At 44.3% G+C, this 19,802-nt stretch overlaps 1 protein-coding gene and 1 non-coding gene across 6 annotated transcripts in view; both read right to left on the bottom strand.

Moving 5' to 3' along the window:
• Positions 1-15,121, bottom strand: part of tmem144b (transmembrane protein 144b) — a 64,771-nt gene extending 49,650 nt beyond the window's left edge. For 2 of the 5 annotated variants that reach the window (XM_072255991.1, XM_072255995.1), the window contains exons 1-4: positions 14,298-15,007; positions 7,374-7,506; positions 3,393-3,584; positions 760-882 (exon numbers count right to left, since the gene is read on the bottom strand). In XM_072255991.1, the coding sequence (XP_072112092.1) occupies positions 760-882; positions 3,393-3,584; positions 7,374-7,470 (412 nt within the window). In that variant the 5' untranslated portion in view covers positions 7,471-7,506; positions 14,298-15,007. The other 3 variants (XM_072255993.1, XM_072255992.1, XM_072255994.1) reach the window with 3 other exon arrangements.
• A 745-nt stretch (positions 15,122-15,866) lies between these two features.
• On the bottom strand, positions 15,867-15,937 carry trnag-gcc (transfer RNA glycine (anticodon GCC)). Its single transcript has one exon. It is a non-coding gene; the product is annotated as a tRNA-Gly (tRNA).
• Positions 15,938-19,802: the final 3,865 nt, after the last annotated feature.

The following is a 19,802-nucleotide window of genomic DNA, read 5'->3' as shown; positions in this document are numbered from 1 at the left end:
CGCCACTGACCTACCAAAAGACCAGCACACTTTTCCCAGTTGACTCCTGCAGAGAACGTCGTCACCGTAAGCCGAAAGCATGACCTCCATTGTCTGGTTTGCGTCGAATCAAACCCATCAACTTCTCATGGAGAAGGCACAGGAATGGCTCCACGCAAACACAGCACAACTTCCCCAAAACTGGGGCATCCCCCTCCCAAAGCACAAGGGCACTGCCAAGGACCCGTTGACTTTAACAAGGCACACCGCTGAACAGTACAACAGTTGGACAGTATGTTCATCATCTTATTCCTGAGTCATCTTGCATTTCAATGGCTGCAATTTTGTCCTATTGACTGCTTATACTTCCTGTTTCTCTATGTGCTGCCCGTATACCAACTGCCCCTTCCTCTGACCTATCACTCTGGTTCCCATCCCCCTTGCAATATTAGTTTAAACACTCCCCAACAGCCCTCGAAAATCTGCTCACAAGGATATTGGCCTCCCTCAAATTCAGGTGTAACCCTCCTCTTTGTACAGGTCATGCCTTCCCCAGAAGAGATCCCAATGATCACAAATTTGAAAACCCCGCCCCTGCACCAATTCCTTAGATAGACAAACTCCACATTAATTCTAACAACTTTTGGCCCAATATGTTCAACAGATATCAAACAGCTTGGTTAAAAAAGGTCAACATTTTCTTATTTCATTCTATTTTTACAACGCATACACACATGTACACATTTGAAGTACTGGGCTTAAGAAACAAATAACACTTACCAGTTGCCCATACAAAACCTCCGAGCATAGCAAGAGGCCAGAATTTAGGGCACTTCAATATTAAGTTGACGATCAGAGACACAACCCATATTCCTGCACAAAGAATCCACTGGAAGAATAACCCTGAAAGAAATGTAATTGGAATTATATTGATGTTTTCCCTTCCCCAGTCCCCACAGCTCTACAAGCTCACCATCCTTAGGTTTACATTGACACACAGTTCACTGATGGAAAAAAACGTGTTCCCATATAAAAAAAATTACTTAGTGAAACAGCGGCAAATTTAGAACGTGTGTAACAACATATATGTAGAAAACATGCAAGGATGCCAGGCTGCATGCACAAGTAGCTGCTGTATGTGGGAATTTGATGACACAGCAATAATTGAACATTTCGTTAAAAAAAACAGGAAAGAGTAAAAAGAGTCAAGGAGGCAGAACTACTTAAGGAGCTATTACAGTGCTGGACTAAGAGCAGCACAGAATCCAACTGATTGAAAAATCAAGAAGGGCACCACCAGGAAACTGGCTTACTAAACAGTGAGAGGGAGATAGAGGATGACGTCTGCGGGGATATTTATAGATGTGCAAGAACTGTTGGATGATGAAATTGTGGGACTTCTATCACCCCAATATTGATTGGGATGAAGTTAAAAGACGGGGGGGGGCTATTCTTGAAATAATTTCAGAATTTTCTTGGTGAGAATGTTTTCTGCCCATTGAATTAGGATGCATTACTGTGGGAATGAGGTGTGCCAAGTGGACCAAATACTTGGGGTTATCATACCAAAAGACTTAGATTGATAAAGGAGAAGGCCAAGCAGTAAACTTTCTGTTTGGAGGAGGGCCAATTTCAATGCAATTTGTTAATATTGGGACAGGATAAAGTTGAGCCAGAGATTTAGCAAGTAAAACTATATGAGAAAAGGAAATGTTTTAAGTATCAACATACAAGAGAAATGAAAAAAATTTTTTACAAGCGTGTGAACTGCAATCTGAAGATAAGCAACTTGGTCGTAACAAGAACCAAGAATGGAACCTGTGCATAGAGGGAGTGGAAAGTACCTTATATCGATCTTTATTAACAACATAGAGGATACTGTTAACATTGTATATCAGAATAAATAGAAATAGTGGAGATACAAACTGAAAAGAAGGAATACTTTAGCTGGTCTGAATGTAATGCATTCTCGAACTGCTTAGGTTGAGTGCTGAAGGAGATTGCAGAAAGTTTGCCAAAATGTTACAGTCCTCCTTGGATGCATGGGAGTTGTTGAGGATTGAAAAATGAGGAGTTTGAGCACCTTTGTTTGAGGAGTACATGGCAAGCAACTACAAATCGGTCAATTTAACTTCACTGGTGGGGAAGCTTTTATAAGCAGCTAATGAAAGAGAGTTGCATGGATTTTTGCTTCTTAAAAGCAAATTGCATTCATCAACTTAACTGAAATTTTTGATAGGTTTGGGGAACAACAGCCAAAATGCACAAAAAGGAGAAGCAATTCTCTACGATCCTTAGTTATTGAATTTATTCAAAACAGATATCAAAAGATTATGGCAATTAAGGCAAATGGAAATAGTACAAGAAACTGGCACCAAGGCAGGAGATAAATCACGATCTTTTGAATTACAAGAGGGGCCAGAGAGCCTACTTCTGCTTCTAATCCTTATATTCTCAATGTGGCTTTTCAGAGGGCATTTGATATTTCACAAAAAGACCAAATTGTGGCAGCATGGATAAAAATAAACACCATGTAGAAAGCAGGGAGTGGTGTTAAGTTACTGCCTTTCAGAGTGGAGGTTAGTTCTCTACACTGGCACCAGATGGCTGGTGTTTGGACTACAGGTTTTTCTGGTTTATGATTTGGACAAAGGTGTGCAGGGTAAAATCTCCAAATTTACAGATGATGTTAAAATTGGCAATGTGGTAAACAAAGAGGACAGTAACAAAAACAAGAGGATCTACAAAGAGTTGGTTATGATCTCAAAGTCTGGTTCTGTAATCACAGTACGGGGTAGAGTTAAAAGGGAAAAAAAGTAAATAATTTGAAGAACTCCAATGAAAGAACAAGAGAATCACACTAAGCTGATTGCTATACAAAGAACTGGCATGAATTTAGTGAGCTTCATGGTCTCCGTTGTCAGAAAGTTTCTATGCGCTTGATCTCAAAAGAGTTGGCAGTACAAAAGTAAGTTATCTTGAAGCTATTTTGAAGTACTACAGGTAGCTTCAGTCTCTGTATCCTGAAACGATATACTTGTCTAGGAGTAGTGCACGAACGATTCATTGAATGGATTCCTGGGATGAAGAGTTTGCCCTAGATGGAGAGATTAATTGACAATGATCAATAGATTCTGGAATTTAAAAGAATGAGAATGAGATGTATAAGACTGAGAAGAATTGACAGGACAGATGTTGAAAGCTTTACAGAAATGTTTCAGCTGAGCAATAAATGTGATGATTTCATGAAAAACAAAATTTATAATAGTTAATGGATTCTTCAATGCCACATTTATACCTTGAGGACAGATTGCAAATTATTTTGAAGCTCACTATCTGAACAAGCATTAGCAATAGATAGCATGGCATTCAAGGTACTATACATGATAATTGAAGCAGAGATGTATAATTACCATCGCCGGTATCATATTTCTTCACCGGAACAAAATTGCTCCCAAAAAACACAACTGAAACAGCACAGGCTGCGAATCCGAATGCCAAATGACTTCCATTTTGTCCAGATGTTTTGTTTGAGTTATGCATTCCCACGATGGAGGGCTGATCCCAAGTGTGAACAGCTGTGACATTGGGGCTTTTCCAGTCATCTGCAAAAACAAAAATCCCAAAAGATGAGGAAATGTGCATCATTGCCTCCACACTCTGTAAAGAGAAATGGACAAAAATATTATCTTCCCAACACATCTGCCTGGATGTAGTCTATAGCATCCTGTTCCCTGCCTGTTCACATGACTGCCTAAAAGCCTCTTAAATGTTGCTGCCTATCTGTTTCCACCATGTCCCCTGGCAATACCTTCTGTGTAAGTAGAAAGTTGCCTCATATATCTGCTTTAAACTTTGCTCTCTCACCTTAAACATACAGTGGCATGCAAAAGTTTGGGCACCCCTGGTCAAAATTTCTGGTACTGTGAATAGCTAAGTGAGTAAAAGATAAACTGATTTCCAAAAGGCATAAAGTTAAAGATGACACATTTCTTTAATATCTTAAGCAAGAAAACTTTTTTATTTCCATCTTTTACAGTTTCAAAATAGCAAAAAAGGAAAAGAGCCCGAAGCAAAAGTTTGGGCACCCTGCATGGCAGCACTTAGTAACACCCACTTTGCCAAGTATCACAGTTCGTAAATGCTTTTTGTAGCCAGCTAAGAGTCTTTCAATTCTTGTTTGGGGGATTTTCGCCCATTCTTCCTTGCAAAAGGCTTCTAGTTCTGTGAAATTCTTGGGCCATCTTGCATGCACTGCTCTTTTGAGGTCTGTCCACAGATTCTCGATGATGTTTAGGTCAGGGGACTGTGAGGGCCATGGCAAAACCTTCAGCTTGCACCTCTTGAGGTAGTCCATCATGGATTTTGAGGTGTGCTTAGGATCATTATCCTGCTGTAGAAGCCATCCACTTTTCATCTTCAGCTTTTTTTACAGATGATGTGATGTTTGCTTCCAGAATTTGCTGATATTTAATTGAATTTATTCTTCCCTCTACCAGAGTATGATCCACCCCTGTGCTTAACAGTTGGAGAGGTGTTCTTTTCATGAAATTCTGCACCCTTTTTTTTCATTGCGGCCAAAAAGTTCTATTCAAAAAGTTCAAAGGAACACCAAAACAAGCCTGATGCATTTTGGAAACAAGTCCTGTGGACTGATGAAGTTAAACTAAAAATGGCTCCACCATTCCATCATGGCTGATTTATTATCCCTCCAAATCCATTCTCCTGCCTTCTTCCCGTAACCTTTGACGCCCTGACTAACCAAGAACCTATCAATCTCTGCTTTAAATATACCCAATGACTTAGCCTCCACAGCCATCTGTGGCAATGAATTCCATAGATTTACCATCCTCTGGCTAAAGAAATTTCTCCTCATCTCTGTTCTAAAGGGACATCCTTGTATTCTGAGACTCCTGTACTATTGACAACATCCTCTCAACATCTACTTTACCTAGGCTTTTCAATACTCGATAGGTTTCAATGAAAATCCATGCCCTCTTCTAATCTCCAGCAATACTATTCCAAATGAGGTTTCACTGTAGGAAATTTGACAGCCAGTGATATGTGATAACAAAAGCTAAGACCTGCAGGAGGTAAGTTAGCCCTGACCTATACTAGGAACATGGCTCTATCTTCTACCACTGTTTCCTTTACTATACCAGCTATAATTCATATTGACAGCAGTCTTAACCACAGTCAGTATTCAGAGCCCTTGTAAAGATTCACAAGTCCTATGAATGAAAGATGGCACAGCACATTTCAATGCGGGTTCTCCAGGTCCAACCAAAGCAGTAATTGTTCGTTGTTTGTGTCATTTTTACGACCGCACGGACACTGCTGGATATTAAGAACATCAGGTACTGCAGGTCTACACCATTGGTAAGTTGCCCGACAGCGATGGAACGGTGTACGTGTTGTCGCCTGGACTTGTTGCATACCGTTATTGTGGTGCCTGACCCAACAAATTGTGCAGGTGATTTTCTTGGGCATTTTTATTGCGATCACAGGACCCTGTTTGACAGATGTCTGTCGATGTTGTGGTTCAGGCTTGTTGTTTATCTTTTAGGCTCCTAGGGATGGTTTGGGGGACAGTGTGGGGAGTTAGGGGTTGGGTTGGGGTTCAGGATCAAGGGTGAAAGTGAATGAAGAGCCAGGAGCAGGAGCTTGTGTTTGGAGTGCAGATTGGAACGCTCCCTGGTCAAAGGCCAACGTTCTACAGAGGACACCGATTCCCAGGTTGCCGAATTCTAAGTCGGGGGGTCCGTACGGGTGGGAGTCACAAGGGCTGACCAGCGGGATTGGATGGAGGTCAGTGTGAGTCCGGGAGTCAAAACCTGAGGCGCTTGTGGTCAAAGGTCAGCAATCCAGGAGGCATGAAAGTTCAATCCCATGACTGGCGAGTCCTGGGGTCGAGGCCAAAGTTCAATACCGTGATTGGGGAGTCCCGGGGTCGAGCCCAAAGGTCAAACCCATGATCAGCAAGTCCTCGGGTCGGTGAAGTCTGGAGGACAAAGTCAAATGTCGAAGCCCAGAACTTAGTGCGTCCAGAGGTAGAGAGCGTGCCTAGGCCAGAGAATGGAAGCAGGAAGCCTGATCTCTGCAAACCTGGGCCAGAGACTGGAGTCTGGAAACCCAATATCCGCAGGTTTGAGAGTCTGGGGCCAAGGACTAAAGGCAGCCAGTTCTAGGGTTGGAGGCCTGTGTGTGTGAGGGGGGTGGAGGTGTGGGAAAACGGCTCGTTTTGTCGTGCTGTTGTTGCCCTTTGTGTGTTGTGCAGTGCTATTGTTGTGTTGAACACTGTGGGCATGAAATGGTGGCGCTGGAATGTGTGGTGATACTTGCAGGCTGCCCCCAGCACACCCTTGGGTGCGTTGTTTGCGATAACAATCGACGCATTTTACAGCATGTTTCAATCTACCTGTGGTAAGTAAATCCGAATCTGAAAAATCATATCTCTAATAAATAATTTTATAATAAACTCTGTACTCCCAATAAAACAAAACACTCAGCTCATTCTGCATTTTTAGATAATTCTGTTATAAAAGCAGAGATAATGCATTCAGGGATTAATATCTCTTCTGCAGGAGCAATGTCCTCCACACTTCTTCAATGTAAGCAGAATTCTGCTCACAGATCTGACACAAAAAAGAGAGTGGTGAATCTGTGGAATTCTCTGCCCAATGAAGCAGCGCAGACTACCTCAGTAAATATATTTAAGACAAGGTGGGATAGATTTTTGCATAGTAGGGGAATTAAGGGTTATGGGGAAAAGGCAGGTAGGTGGAGATGAGTCCATGGCCAGATCAGCCATGATTTTATTGAATGGTAGAGCAGACTCGACGGGCCAGATGGCCTACTCCTGCTCTTACTTCATATGTAAGATTAAAAGCAGCAGTAAAGGCAGACAACACACACAAAATGCTGGTGGAACGCAGCAGGCCAGGCAGCATCTACAGGAAGAAGTACAGTATAGGAAGAAGGCAGACACTCTGACTTGGGGTCAGCCTTAGTTCTGAAGGTTGATACAGCAGTGGTGCTTTTCAAGTATCAGATCCTTGTCCCATTGTCTGTTCAGTACCCCAAGAGATCAACTAGCTTGCAGTCCAGGGTACTAATGCTCCCCACTTCACAGGATCACTAATTCACCTCCCACCACGATCTCTCAGGCAGGTGTTCACTTCAATCAGCCAACCCAGACTATTCCTTCAGTTAGCCTTGGGCAGCTTCTTGTGAGTCATCGACAACATCTATCGTACGCTGATTTAGTATGAGTACAAATCCAACAACCATGCTGGAATAAGTCAGCTCTGAATGTCCTGTTACCACAAATTCTGTGGTATAATTATTTAAAAGCTGTGAAGCCAATTATCAGTTATGTACAATCTTCTACTTACCAGAATTGATATCACCATTTTCTTGATAGCTGATGGCTGGGGTTATGAAGATTATGCTAATGCTGTATACAACTGCCCAAAGTGCCTGGATGCCCATTTAATTAGATTGGTGTAACACGATACAGAAAAATACCTGAAACCAAGGGAAACATTTTATTAAAACTAGTGTTTGTAAATACTTTAAAGTTAACAAAACACCACCTACATTACTTGGGAGACAATAACTTCGTGATGCAATTCCAAACCTTGTAATGAAGCTGAACTTACACAGGTTTGAGGGTGTTTAGATGGCAAAACATTGATATGTTTGATTAGCAGAGAAAAACTGAGTCATTGCAATCTTCTTGGGCAGTCCCTCAAGAGTCAAAGAGAATCAGCTTCCACTCAATTCACAATCAGAATCAGGTTTATTATCACTGGCATGTGACATGAAAGTTGTTAACTTAATAGTAGCAATTCAATGCAACACATAATCTAGCAGAGAAAAAAATAAAAATAATAATAAATAAACAAGTAAATTAATTATATATATCCAAGATTTAAAAAATGTGCAAAAACAGAAATACTGTGTATTTAAAAAACGTGAGGTAGTGTCCAAAGATTTAATGTCCATTTAGGAATCGGATGGGAGTGGGGAAGAAGCTGCTCCTGAATCGCTCAGTGTGTGCCTTCAGGCTTCTGTACCTCCTATCTGAAGGTAACAGTGAGAAAAGGGCATATCCTGGGTGCTTAATAATGGACGCTGCCTTTCTGAGACACTGCTCCCTGAAGATGCCCTGGGTACTTTGTAGGCTAATGCCCAAGATGGAGCTGACTAGATTTACAACCTTCTGCAGCTTCTTTTGATCCTGTTCAGTAGCCCCTGCATACCAGACAATGATGCAGCCTGTCAGAATGCTCTCCACGGTACATCTATAGAAGTTTTTGAGTGTATTTGTTGACATGCCAAATCTCTTCAAACTCCTAATAAAGTATAGCCGCTGTTTTGCCTTCTTGATAACTACATCGATATGTTGGGACCAGGTTAGATCCTCAGAGATCTTGACACCCAGGAACTTGAATCAGCTCACTCTCTCCACTTCTGATCCCTCTATGAGGATTGGTATGTGTTCCTTTATCTTACCCTTCCAGAAGTCCACAATCAGCTCTTTTGTCTTACTGACGTTGTGCCAGGTTGTTGCTGCGGCACCGATTGTGAATTGTGAATCTCTTGAATTCTGGGTGCCCGATGAGCGCATTGTGAAACCTGCACCTTGCTGTATTTGGAGCAGGAGTTGGGATGGTCTATAGGTGCAATGAGAGGTGGTGCATTCCAACTAGACTTCTGCAAGCTTACAATGAAGAGATCTAAGATAATCATTACCATCATCGATAATTCTTGTCACTTTTGATCTGATACACTCCAGGGAACCCACAAGGCAAAGAGGATGTTGGGCTTTTTTCAAGGTAGCTTTGAAAATATCTCTAAAGAAATTCTCCAATCCTCCTGCTAATCTTTTGTCATGTAGAAGCTTAAAGTGGTCTGTTTCAAGAGGCTGGCTTTGAACATGCAAGCAAAGAGGTTTGGTAGCTGTAGAGCTGGTTTACGTCTTTAGCTGACCTTCTCATTGGATTTAAAGGATTTTGTAGAATATTTGGAAGTACCTTACCAATGCTTTGAAGCACTTGCTCTAGGTAGTCCATTTCCTTAATTCATCTCGCAGGATATGGATCATTGCTGCTTGTAGACAAGAAGCTCTGCACAAGGTTTGAGATAGTCGTCTTCTAATATATTGGGAGATTTCAGGAGGCAGATTTTGGAAAGGTGCAAAAGTAACAGTTTTTCCATGGGACTTCAACTTCCCTCACATTGATTGGCACCTCCTTAGTGCAAAGGGTTCAGATGGGGCAGGATTTGTTAGCTTCTTAAGGATTCCTGACTCAATATGTAGACAGACCAACTAGGGAAGAGGCCATATTAGATCTGGTGCCAGTCCTCTCAGTAAGAGAGCATTTCAGAGACAGCAACCACCACCTCCCAATCTTTACTATAGCCCTGGGAGGGATAGGAGCAGATATTATGGGAAATTATTTACTTGGGATGGAGTAATAATGATGCTATTAGACAGGAATTGGGGAGCATAAACTGGGAACAGATGTACTTGGGAAAATGCACAACAGAAATGCGGAGGTTGTTTAGGTAGCACTTGTAGGGGGTTTTTGGATAGGTTATTCCCATTGAGGCAGGGAAAGAAGGAACCATAGCTGACAAGAGATGTGGAACATCTAGTCACATGGAAGAAAAAAGTTTACTTAAGGTTCAATAAGCAAGGATTATACAGGCCTAGAGAGAGCAACAAGGTAGCCAGGAAGAAGCTGAAGAATGGACTTAGGAGAGTTAGGAGGGGCCATAGGAAGGCCTCCGCGAGTAGGATTGAAGAAAAACCAAGGCTTTCTACACATGTGGATGGCCAAAAGTAGGGGAGGTCCTTAACGAATACTTTGCTTCAATATTTTCCTGTGAGAGGGACCTTGACGTTTGTGAGGACAGTGTAAAACAGGCTGAAATGCTGGAACATGTCAATGTTAAGAAAGAGGATGTGCGGGAACTTTTGAAAAACGTTAAAATAGATTAAGTCACTGAGGCCAGACGGGATACTACAAGAAGCAAGGGAAGAGCTGGCTGAATCTTTGGCAATGATCTTTGTATCCTCACTGGTCACAGGAGTAGGACCAGACTGGAGGGTGGCAAATGTTATTCTTTGTTCAGGAAAGGGAGTAGGGCTAAACCTCTGAATTATAGGCCACTGGACCTTACATCAGTGGTGGGCAAATTATTGAAGGCGATTCCTAGAGATAGGATTTATGAACATTTGGAGAAGTACAGTCTGATTACGGTTAGTCAGCATGGCTTTGTGAGGGACAGGTCATGCTTTACGAGCCTGATTGAATTCGTTGAGGATGTGACAATGCACATTGATGAAGGTAGAGCAGTGGATGTGGTGGATGTGGTGGATATGGATTTGATAAGGTTCCCCATGGTATGTTCATTCAGAAAGTCACAAGGCATGAGATTTAGGAAAACTTGGCTGTGTAAATACACAAAATTGGCTTGTCCATGGAAGACAGATAGTGGTTTAGATGGAGCCTATTCAACCTGGAAGTTGTTGACCAGTGACGTTTCACAGGGATCGGTTCTGGGACCCCTGCACTACATGATCTTGCTTTAAGTAACTTGGATGAGGAAGTGGAATGGTGGGTTTGCAAGTGTACGGGTGGGGTGAGGGTTGATGAGCTGTGGATAATTTAGAAGGCTGTCGTAGGCTACTACGTGACATCTCAGGCTGAGAAGTGGCAGATGGAGTTCAACCTGGAAAAGTGTGGTGATTTACTTTGGAAGGTCGAATTTTAATGCTAATAGCCAGATTCCTAGCGGTATGAAGGAACAGAGGGATCTTGGGTCCAGGTCCACAGATCCCACAAAGCTGTCATGCGTATGGTGTGCTGGCCTTCATTGGTCCAGGGATTGAGTTCAAGAGCCATGACATAACGTGTAGCTCTACAAAATCCTGGTTAGATGACACTGAGAATATTGTGTTCAGTTCTGGTGGCCTCATCAAAATGTGGAAGCTTCAGAGAGGGTGCAGAGATTTACAAGGATGCTGCCTAGACTGGAGGGCAGGTCTAATAAAGAAAGGTTGACCGAGCTAGGGCCTTTGTCCCTGGAGTGAAGGAAAATGAGAGGTGACTTGATAGGAGTGTACAAGATGATAAGAGGCATGAATCGACTTTTTCCCAGGGCATAAATAGCAAATATAAGGGGGCTTGACTTTAAGGTGATTGGTGGAAAGAATAGGGGTAATGTCAGATTTAAGTTCTTTACACAGGGAGTGGCGGGTGCGCAGAATGCCTAGCTGGACCGGTGGCAGATACATTAGGGTCATTTAAGAAACTCTTAGATAGGCACATGGATAGCAAAATGAAGGATTATGTAGGAGGGAAGGGTTAGATTGATCTCTGAGTAGGTTATTAGGTTGGCACATCATAATTGACCGAAGGGCCTGTACCGTGGGCAATGTTCTGTTGTTATATCCTTTCCCTCAAGTAGCCGAAGGCTAAGTCAGGCACTGCTGAATGTCACCACTCTTTTTTTGAAATGTTACTCCAAAAGTGTATACAATGGGTTTACGGAGGACCTTTTGTTTTCTTTATTGCTCTTGTTTGGAGGGTTTTGAGGAGACTGGAGTGCTGTGCAGCAGGGGCCAGCTAGTAGAAAGCTTTTGTTATGCAGAGATTTCAAGGCCTCAAGGCAGAGAGAGGCTTATTACAGGAGATCCAGCATCTACCCAATAAACACTACATAGGTTCTTCAGTGGTGTCAGGACGATTTATGATTCAACTACACGAGGACCCAACTCATAGCTATGATCCGAGGTCAGTGACGAACTCCTCAAAAGGCCAGTCTTTGATGCCAATATTATTGAGTCCATCTTACAGCAGCAGAGAGCAAGAATCTATCCTGATGTCGGGCCCTATCTGTGTGGAGTTTGCACTTCTCACTGTGAACATGTCGGTTTCTTCTGGGTGACACCAAGTTACATTGCACGTTCCAAATTCATGCTGGTTATTAGGTTATAAACTGTCCCTAGGGGCAGAATCTGGGAATGGACGGTGGGGAAGTTCTTGTGAACATGAGAGAGAATTTTAAAAAATTGAGTTAGTAAAATTGGGTAGTTGATAGTTATGGGGGAGTGTACTGTTTCTATGCAGTACTCTCTATGACATTATTATAGTCGCATTGCCATCCCAAAGAGCGCGAAAATTCCGTGTCAACTGAAAACAAAATTAAGCCTCTGAAATGGATTGTGCCCCCACATCCAAAACTTCATAAATTCAGACACTCGGCTTCCTCAACTGAAAGAAGTATATCATATTAAGGGACCAGCAAGGTTCATATCATAAACATGACAAAATCTTCAGGCAGCGCACAAAAAATGCTGGTGAACGCAGCAGGCCAGGCAGCATCTATAGGAAGAGGTACAGTCGACGTTTCGGGCTGAGAACTTTATGAAGGGTCTTGGCCTGAAACGTCAACTGTGCCTCTTCCTATAGATGCTGCCCGGCCTGCTGCGTTCACCAGCATTTTTTGTGTATGTTGCTTGAAATTCCAGCATCTGCAGATTTCCTCATGTTTGTGTTTTTAAAATTTTCAGCCACTGGGAATACAAAGCAACCAAAACACACACACACAAACAGCTGGAGGAACTCAGCAGGTCAGGCAGCATCTATGGCGCTGAATAAACAGTTGATGCTTCTGGACTGGGAAGGAAGAGGAAAGAGGCCAGAATAAAAGGTGGGGGTGGGGTAAGGAAGGAGGCTTGCCAAGTGGGTGGAAAGGTGAAGGGCTGGAGAAGAAGGAATCTGATAGGAGAGCAGAGTGGGCCATAGGAGAAAGGGACCCAGGGGAAGTTATCAGCAGGTGAGAAGAGGAGTGAAAAAAGGAGGGGAGAAAAAAAATTCCAGAAATCATGCCATCAGGTTGGAGCTACCCGGACGGAATAGAAGGTGTAGCTCCTCCACCCTGAGGGTGGCTTCACCCTGGTACAAGAGGCCAAGGACTATCATGTCGGAACGGGAATGAGAATAGGAATTAAGATGCAAACAACAGGAATTCTGCAGATGCTGGAAATTCAAGCAACACACATCAAAGTTGCTGGTGAATGCAGCAGGCCAGGCAGCATCTGTAGGAAGAGGTGCAGTCGACGTTTCAGGCCGAGACCCTTCGTCAGGACTAACTGAAGGAAGAGTGAGTAAGGGATTTGAAAGTTGGAGGGGGAGGGGGAGATCCAAAATGATAGGAGAAGACAGGAGGGGGAGGGATGGAGCCAAGAGCTGGACAGGTGATAGGCAAAAGGGGATACGAGAGGATCATGGGACAGGAGGTCCAGGAAGAAAGACAAGGGGGGGGACCCAGAGGATGGGCAAGAGGTATATTCAGAGGGACAGAGGGAGAAAAAGGAGAGTGAGAGAAAGAATGTGTGCATAAAAATGAGTAACAGATGGGATACGAGGGGGAGGTGGGGCCTTAGCGGAAGTTAGAGAAGTCGATGTTCATGCCATCAGGTTGGAGGCTACCCAGACGGAATATAAGGTGTTGTTCCTCCAACCTGAGTGTGGCTTCATCTTTACAGTAGAGGAGGCCGTGGATGGACATGTCAGAATGGGAATGGGATGTGGAATTAAAATGTGTGGCCACTGGGAGATCCTGCTTTCTCTGGCGGACAGAGCGTAGATGTTCAGCAAAGCGGTCTCCCAGTCTGCGTCGGGTCTCGCCAATATATAAAAGGCCACATCGGGAGCACCGGACGCAGTATATCACCCCAGTCGACTCACAGGTGAAGTGTTGCCTCACCTGGAAGGACTGTTTGGGGCCCTGAATGGTGGTAAGGGAGGAAGTGTAAGGGCATGTGTAGCACTTGTTCCGCTTACACGGATAAGTGCCAGGAGGGAGATCAGTGGGGAGGGATGGGGGGGACGAATGGACAAGGGAGTTGTGTAGGGAGCGATCCCTGCGGAATGCAGAGAGAGGGGGGGAGGGAAAGATGTGCTTAGTGGTGGGATCCCGTTGGAGGTGGCGGAAGTTACGGAGAATAATATGTTGAATATAGGAATTAAGATATTTGGCCATCGAGCTGTTCCGCTTTTGACGGATGGAACAGACATTCATATAAGCCGTGATTCTATTTTCTTTACTTCCCGCCGGATAGCAAGAGAGACACATCTCAGAGAATAGAGAGATTAGCAAAGGGTAGGTGTTACTCGGTGAGTTTGCAACCTCAGTTCGACGGTGGAACTGCCTACATGAAGGCTGATTTATCCAGTTCATGGGTAGTGAACACGACTAGGCTCCCCGAACAATATGCCCATTTCTCCCGGGACACTCACCGTCTCTCTCAGTCAAACTCGACTCGTTCATGTGACCCGCGCTGATGACTCAAAGCTCAGCTGTTCCTGTGACGACTGCGACATCCGAGGCCGTGGTTTGCCCCCTCCTCTCGCCTCTGTACGTCTAGCGTCTGATTGTTTTTGTTTAAAAATTTCTCCATCTCAGTGAGGAAGCACCACAGCTAATTAACTATTTGAATTGATCTTTGTAAATAATTATTAAATAGGAATAATGAAAACAATTACGCCTTCCAGTCAGGGAATTGAACCCCGTTCGCCCGCCTAGTAAGGCAGGGACATTAACCCGTGGCATCAAGGCCCACAAAAATAGTTAACTTAAAGTTTGATTAACTGGTAGTATGTTGATAAGGTATTTTTAATCGACAACTTGCTGCGGGGAGGAAAGATGAATATTCCCAGCTTTTACCATTTTTATTTCCTCTTATTTTCTCTTTAACGCTATTTAACCAATTCTCGAAACAGACACTCAGTTCTTCGAACCGTCACATTAAGAGTTCCCGGAGCAGCCTCCGCTAAACCGTGCGATCCGACCTTAACTGACGGACCGCTTTATCCAACACTTTTGCTCCGTCCGCAACAAGGATTTCACAGTGACCAACCATTTAAAATCCACCCCATATTCCCATTCCCCGGTGAGGTTTGGAGAAACAACAGCTCATTTGGGTAGCCTCCAACTTCCGGCAATGTTTCACCCCTCTTACCTCTTCTCTTCAGCTGCCTATCACCTTCGTTTGCTGCTCCTTTTCCTTCCGTTTCCCCATGGACAACTCTCCTATCAGATTCATCCTTCTTCAGCCTTTACCTTTTCCACCTATCACCATCATGCTTTTCATTTCACCCCTTCTCCACCTACCTCCCCCCTCACTCCCTCAGTTGGCTTCACCTATCACCTTCCAGTTTGTACTTCTACTTCTTCCCCTCCCTCCTTTTTCTGGCTTTTTTTTACCTTCTTTTCCAGTCTTGATGAACGTTTATCATGCAAAGTTTGTTAGGACATCACTATCAAATTTAATATTTATTTTAACTGATTCTGATAAGTGCGTATTTGACTTTCTAAAAAGCATTAAACTTTGTGATATTATTTGAGTTATTTTGGGGGTGGAACTAGTAGGTATACTTCCTGCATTTTGTGTGTGTTGCTCTGGATTTCCAGCATTTGCAGACTTCCTCCTGTTTAGTGGATACAGCACTTTCTGTCTCTTTGCTTTGCTTCACACTCCAAATCAGTAGGTGGCGGTAATGCACTTTATTATGGTGCATTAGGCTTGTAAGAAGTCCTGGTCTCGATTCTCAGCCCGAATCGTGGGCTCTAGTCCTCTCCGTAGACGCTATCTGAACTGTTGAGTTCCTTCAGCAGTTTATGTGTGTAAATTTGGATTTCCAGCATCTACAGAATCTCTCGTGTCAAAGATGTTCTCAAAGTTGCCTTGAAAAGTATAATAGCCCTCTTTGCTGGGCCTATACAGAATGTAGAGAAACAGGAACACTCGTTAAACAATTGCATAAAAAAAATTTTTCTTTTTTTAACACTTTTAGAAAAGTAACTCTTGCATTGGCCGGGAATCGAACCCGGGCCTCCCGCGTGGCAGGCGAGAATTCTACCACTGAACCACCAATGCAGATGGTAACTGAGGATTCAAAACTGTGTGAACAGTGATTCACTAGTAGAATTAAAATACTACCTCCCACCACCCACCACTAATCAGTCTATTCAGAACAGCGTGAATAGTGGTTCACTGGTAGAATTAAAATACTACCTCTGGACCACCGATGGTACATCTGTGGGTCAGACATGCGTGTGTTGCTTGGATTTCCAGAATTGCAGAGGTCCTCTTGTTTGTCACAGTTTAACATACAAAGTTTGTTCCCTATTACAGACGAGCGAAGGTGATCGACCAAGCGGTCCCCCCACTCTAGGTCGGGTTACACCACACCAGAAGAGTGGATATCTTTAAATCGTTTTTTTTCCTATCCCACTTGTAACCTCTTAATGTGATGGTTCGAAGAATCGAGTGTCTGTTTGAGATTTTGGTTTCCGACACGTGAATGGAGTTAAAAAGAATGGAATCTGAAATAAAAATGGTAAGTACTCGGAATACTCATCTCTTTCCTCTCTTCCCCCTCCCCTCCCATCAGAAATTATCAATAAAATATACACCATCAATATAAACCAGTGGATCATACTTTTGTCGGCCTCGATGCTAGTGGATAGTGTCCTTGGTTTACTAGGCGGTGACGGGATTCAGTTCCCGGCGGGTAATCGTGATTTTGTTCATAACTCCACATTTAATAAATGTTATATTAATGTAGATGACAAAGTTAAATAGCTGTAGTAGATTCTTACTGATCCAGATGCAGCAATGGAAAAAACAACCAGACACTGTGCGCTATATTTGTGGGTGGTGGAGGTGTGGTGTTCCAGAGAAACGGTTTATACGGAGCGGCTACGCAATATTTTTGGAGACTAAAGAATTTTCCCAAATATTTTTAATTACATTTGCATGTTGTATATGTAATACACTAGACTGTGCGTGAGGGGAAAAGTTATTTCTACGAATTCTCTGTGAATAGTAATAAACTATTCAACATTCAAGATTGCTGACTGTCATTCATCCGTGCCCAAGTGTAAACAAGAAAGAAACGATTGTTACTGCAGATCCGATGCAGCGCACCTTGGCCTTTTCTCCTTGGAGCGACGGGGGCTGAGAGGTGACCTGATAGAGGTGTACAAGATGATGAGAGGCATTGATCATGTGGATAGGCAGAGGCTTTTTCCCAGGGCTGAAATGGCTAACACGGGAGGCCACAGTTTTAAGGTGCTTGGAAGTAGGTACTGAGGAGATGTCAGGGGTAAGTTTTTTACACGGAGAGTGGTGAGTATGTGGAATGAGCTGCCGGCGACGGTGGTGGAGGCGGATACGATAGGGTCTTTTAAGAGACTCTTGGATGGATACATGGAGCTTAGAAAAATAGAGGGCCATGGGTAACCCTAGGTAATTTCTGAAGTACCTGTTACATACACCTGTTAGGGTGCATTCTCCAGTTACCTTATAAGGTAACCGTAGCCTTCAGCCAGGAGCAGATGTCATCAGGTGGTTCCCAACCTTCACCGAGTGTTTTGACCCTTAACCACGACACTCTCCAGCTGGTGGGCCGGCAGTGGTGGCCAAATCACTGCCCATCTGCTCCTGGCTTCCAGCTCCCCTCCTCTCGCCTACTCCAAATCCAACAAGAGGCTCATTCTGCCTCTTCCCCCATCCTACGAGCTGCTTGTTTTTTGCTCCTTTCGTCCAGGCCCAGATCTGACAACAACAGCCGTGCTGATTTGGCTGGGAAACCTCTGCAGCCGATCTCCACAGGGAACAACCATGCCTGCCATCCCTTGTCTTTACACTCCTGCACTAAGGGCTGATACTTCAAGGCCTTTCTCTCGTGGGCCTCTTCCCATCCCTCCTCACACGGCACAGTCAGCTCAACCAGAATTATATCCTTGTCTTCCATTGACCACAGTACAATGTCCGGGCGTAGGGTTGTGTGCACCACATCCGGGAACTGCAACCTCCTTCCCACATTGACCTTCATCTCCCAGGACCTGGCCGTTAGCAGCAGATTGGGCTTTGGTTGTTTGGATATGAAAGGCCTGGCTCTCTCTTTGATGAAGGTGATGGCCTTCCTCAAATCTGTGTCAGCCATCCTCTTCTTGCATCTCTCCCGCTCTAGTGTGTCAGCAACAGCTAGAAGCACCTTATCATGGTGCCACCTATACCGTCCTTGAGTTAGAGCTGTTTTACATCCGGACAGTATATGAGCCAGTGTCCCCTTTTGACCACAGAGCTTACAGTTTGGGTCCTCTCTCATCCCCCATGTGTACAGGTGTAACAGTGAAGGAAGGGTGTCATACACAGATTGCAGGAGGAAGGAAATACGGAAGGGCTCCAGTCTCCATAACTCTGCCCGTGAGATCTTGCACTTAGGCAGATCCCATTTTGTCCAGGCTCCCTGGGACCCTTGTTCCACTGCCTTTGACATCTGCTTCTCTTCCTCACGGATCCATACTTCTGCCGGTATCATGTCTCGCCTGTTCCTTCTGCTTGCGTTTCCCCACTGCTGGAAGTGAACTGAGCCGAGGCCTTGCCGCCTGACGCAGGGGTTGCCGATGATATCTCACAGCTTCAGAGAACACACTGCCTCCTCCACAGCTGCGTTAGCTGCCCACCTGCGCCCAGATCTGGTTGTAATGCCTGCTTGCTTTACCAAGACATCATTGGAATTTCTCAAGCTTAATAAGGCTCTGCATTTTGCCACCTTGAATTCCTCCACAACAGATGACAGGGGAAGCTGCAGTTGCCCAGAACGAATGTAGAGGTCCACTGAAGAGAAGCTTGGGGGAACTCCCAACCATCTCCGCAGGTGCTTGTTGGTTTTCCTCTCGATGCCCTCTACGGCAGTCATGGGGAACTCATAAAGTGTGAAGAGCCAGAGAAGCCTGGGCAGGAATGCTGTATTGGTACAGCCAGGTCTTGAATTTGCCCGGAAGTCCGGATTTTTCGAACTTCTTCAGCCATTCGTCTGTCTGCTTCACAGCATTGGTGACGTTGGCCCCATCTGTCAGTGGCACATTAAACCACTTCCCCAAGCACTTTATCGGGTTATCTGCGATGGAAGGGATGACCTCACCCTGAACTTGGAGGCTAAACTTGCTAGTAACTTTGCCCTTTCTGATCACCGTGCACCTGGACTTCTTGGCCTTGAAGGACATCCTCGCCCAAGTGGCTACATTACCCAGGGTTTCCAATACCCATCTTGCTTGGACATGTGTTATAGTGATGTTGTCTTTGAACCCTCGTAGAGCCGGCTGAACAATGCCTGACTCCAGCATTGGGCCACGGGTTGCATCTTCTGCTGCTGATAATGGGAGGTTCATTCCCATAATAATGGGGGAGATGGCGCACCCTGTTGGAATCCCCTTCTGAAGGTCCTGCCAACTAGTTGTGAAATGGGCTGATGTGAATCTGAGTTTGAGTCCTCCTAGGTAGCTGGTGATCATGTCTCGAATAGCCACTGGGATGTAGGTGAGGTCGAGTCCTTCTAGGATGAGGTCATGTGGAATAGACCCGTAGGCGTTCGCGAGGTCTAACCAGACAACTGTTAGGTCGCCTTTTTTCTGCTTGGCCTCACGGATCAAATGGCTAATCATTGAGGTGTGTTCCAGACACCCCGAAAAGTCTGGAATACCGCCTTTCTGGATGGATGTGTTGATATAGCGGTTCTGCGTCATGTAAGAAGTCAGCCTTCTTGAAAGCACAGAAAAGAGAATCTTACATTCCACATCCAGGAGAGAAATTGTCCTAAACTGGGCAATTGTAGAAGAAACCTCTTCCTTTGGAATAAAGCATCCATCTGCCAATTTCCAACTTGATGGAATAGTACCTTTGGCCCAGATATTTCTCATGACCTTCCACAGCCTCCGAAGAAGTTTTGGGC

Source organism: Mobula birostris, chromosome 4, assembly GCF_030028105.1.
Source record: "Mobula birostris isolate sMobBir1 chromosome 4, sMobBir1.hap1, whole genome shotgun sequence".
In the NCBI taxonomy this organism is placed as follows: Eukaryota; Metazoa; Chordata; class Chondrichthyes; order Myliobatiformes; family Myliobatidae; genus Mobula; species Mobula birostris.
The sequence above is the reverse complement of the archived record's forward strand: the minus strand, read 5'-3'. Positions and strand labels throughout refer to the sequence as shown.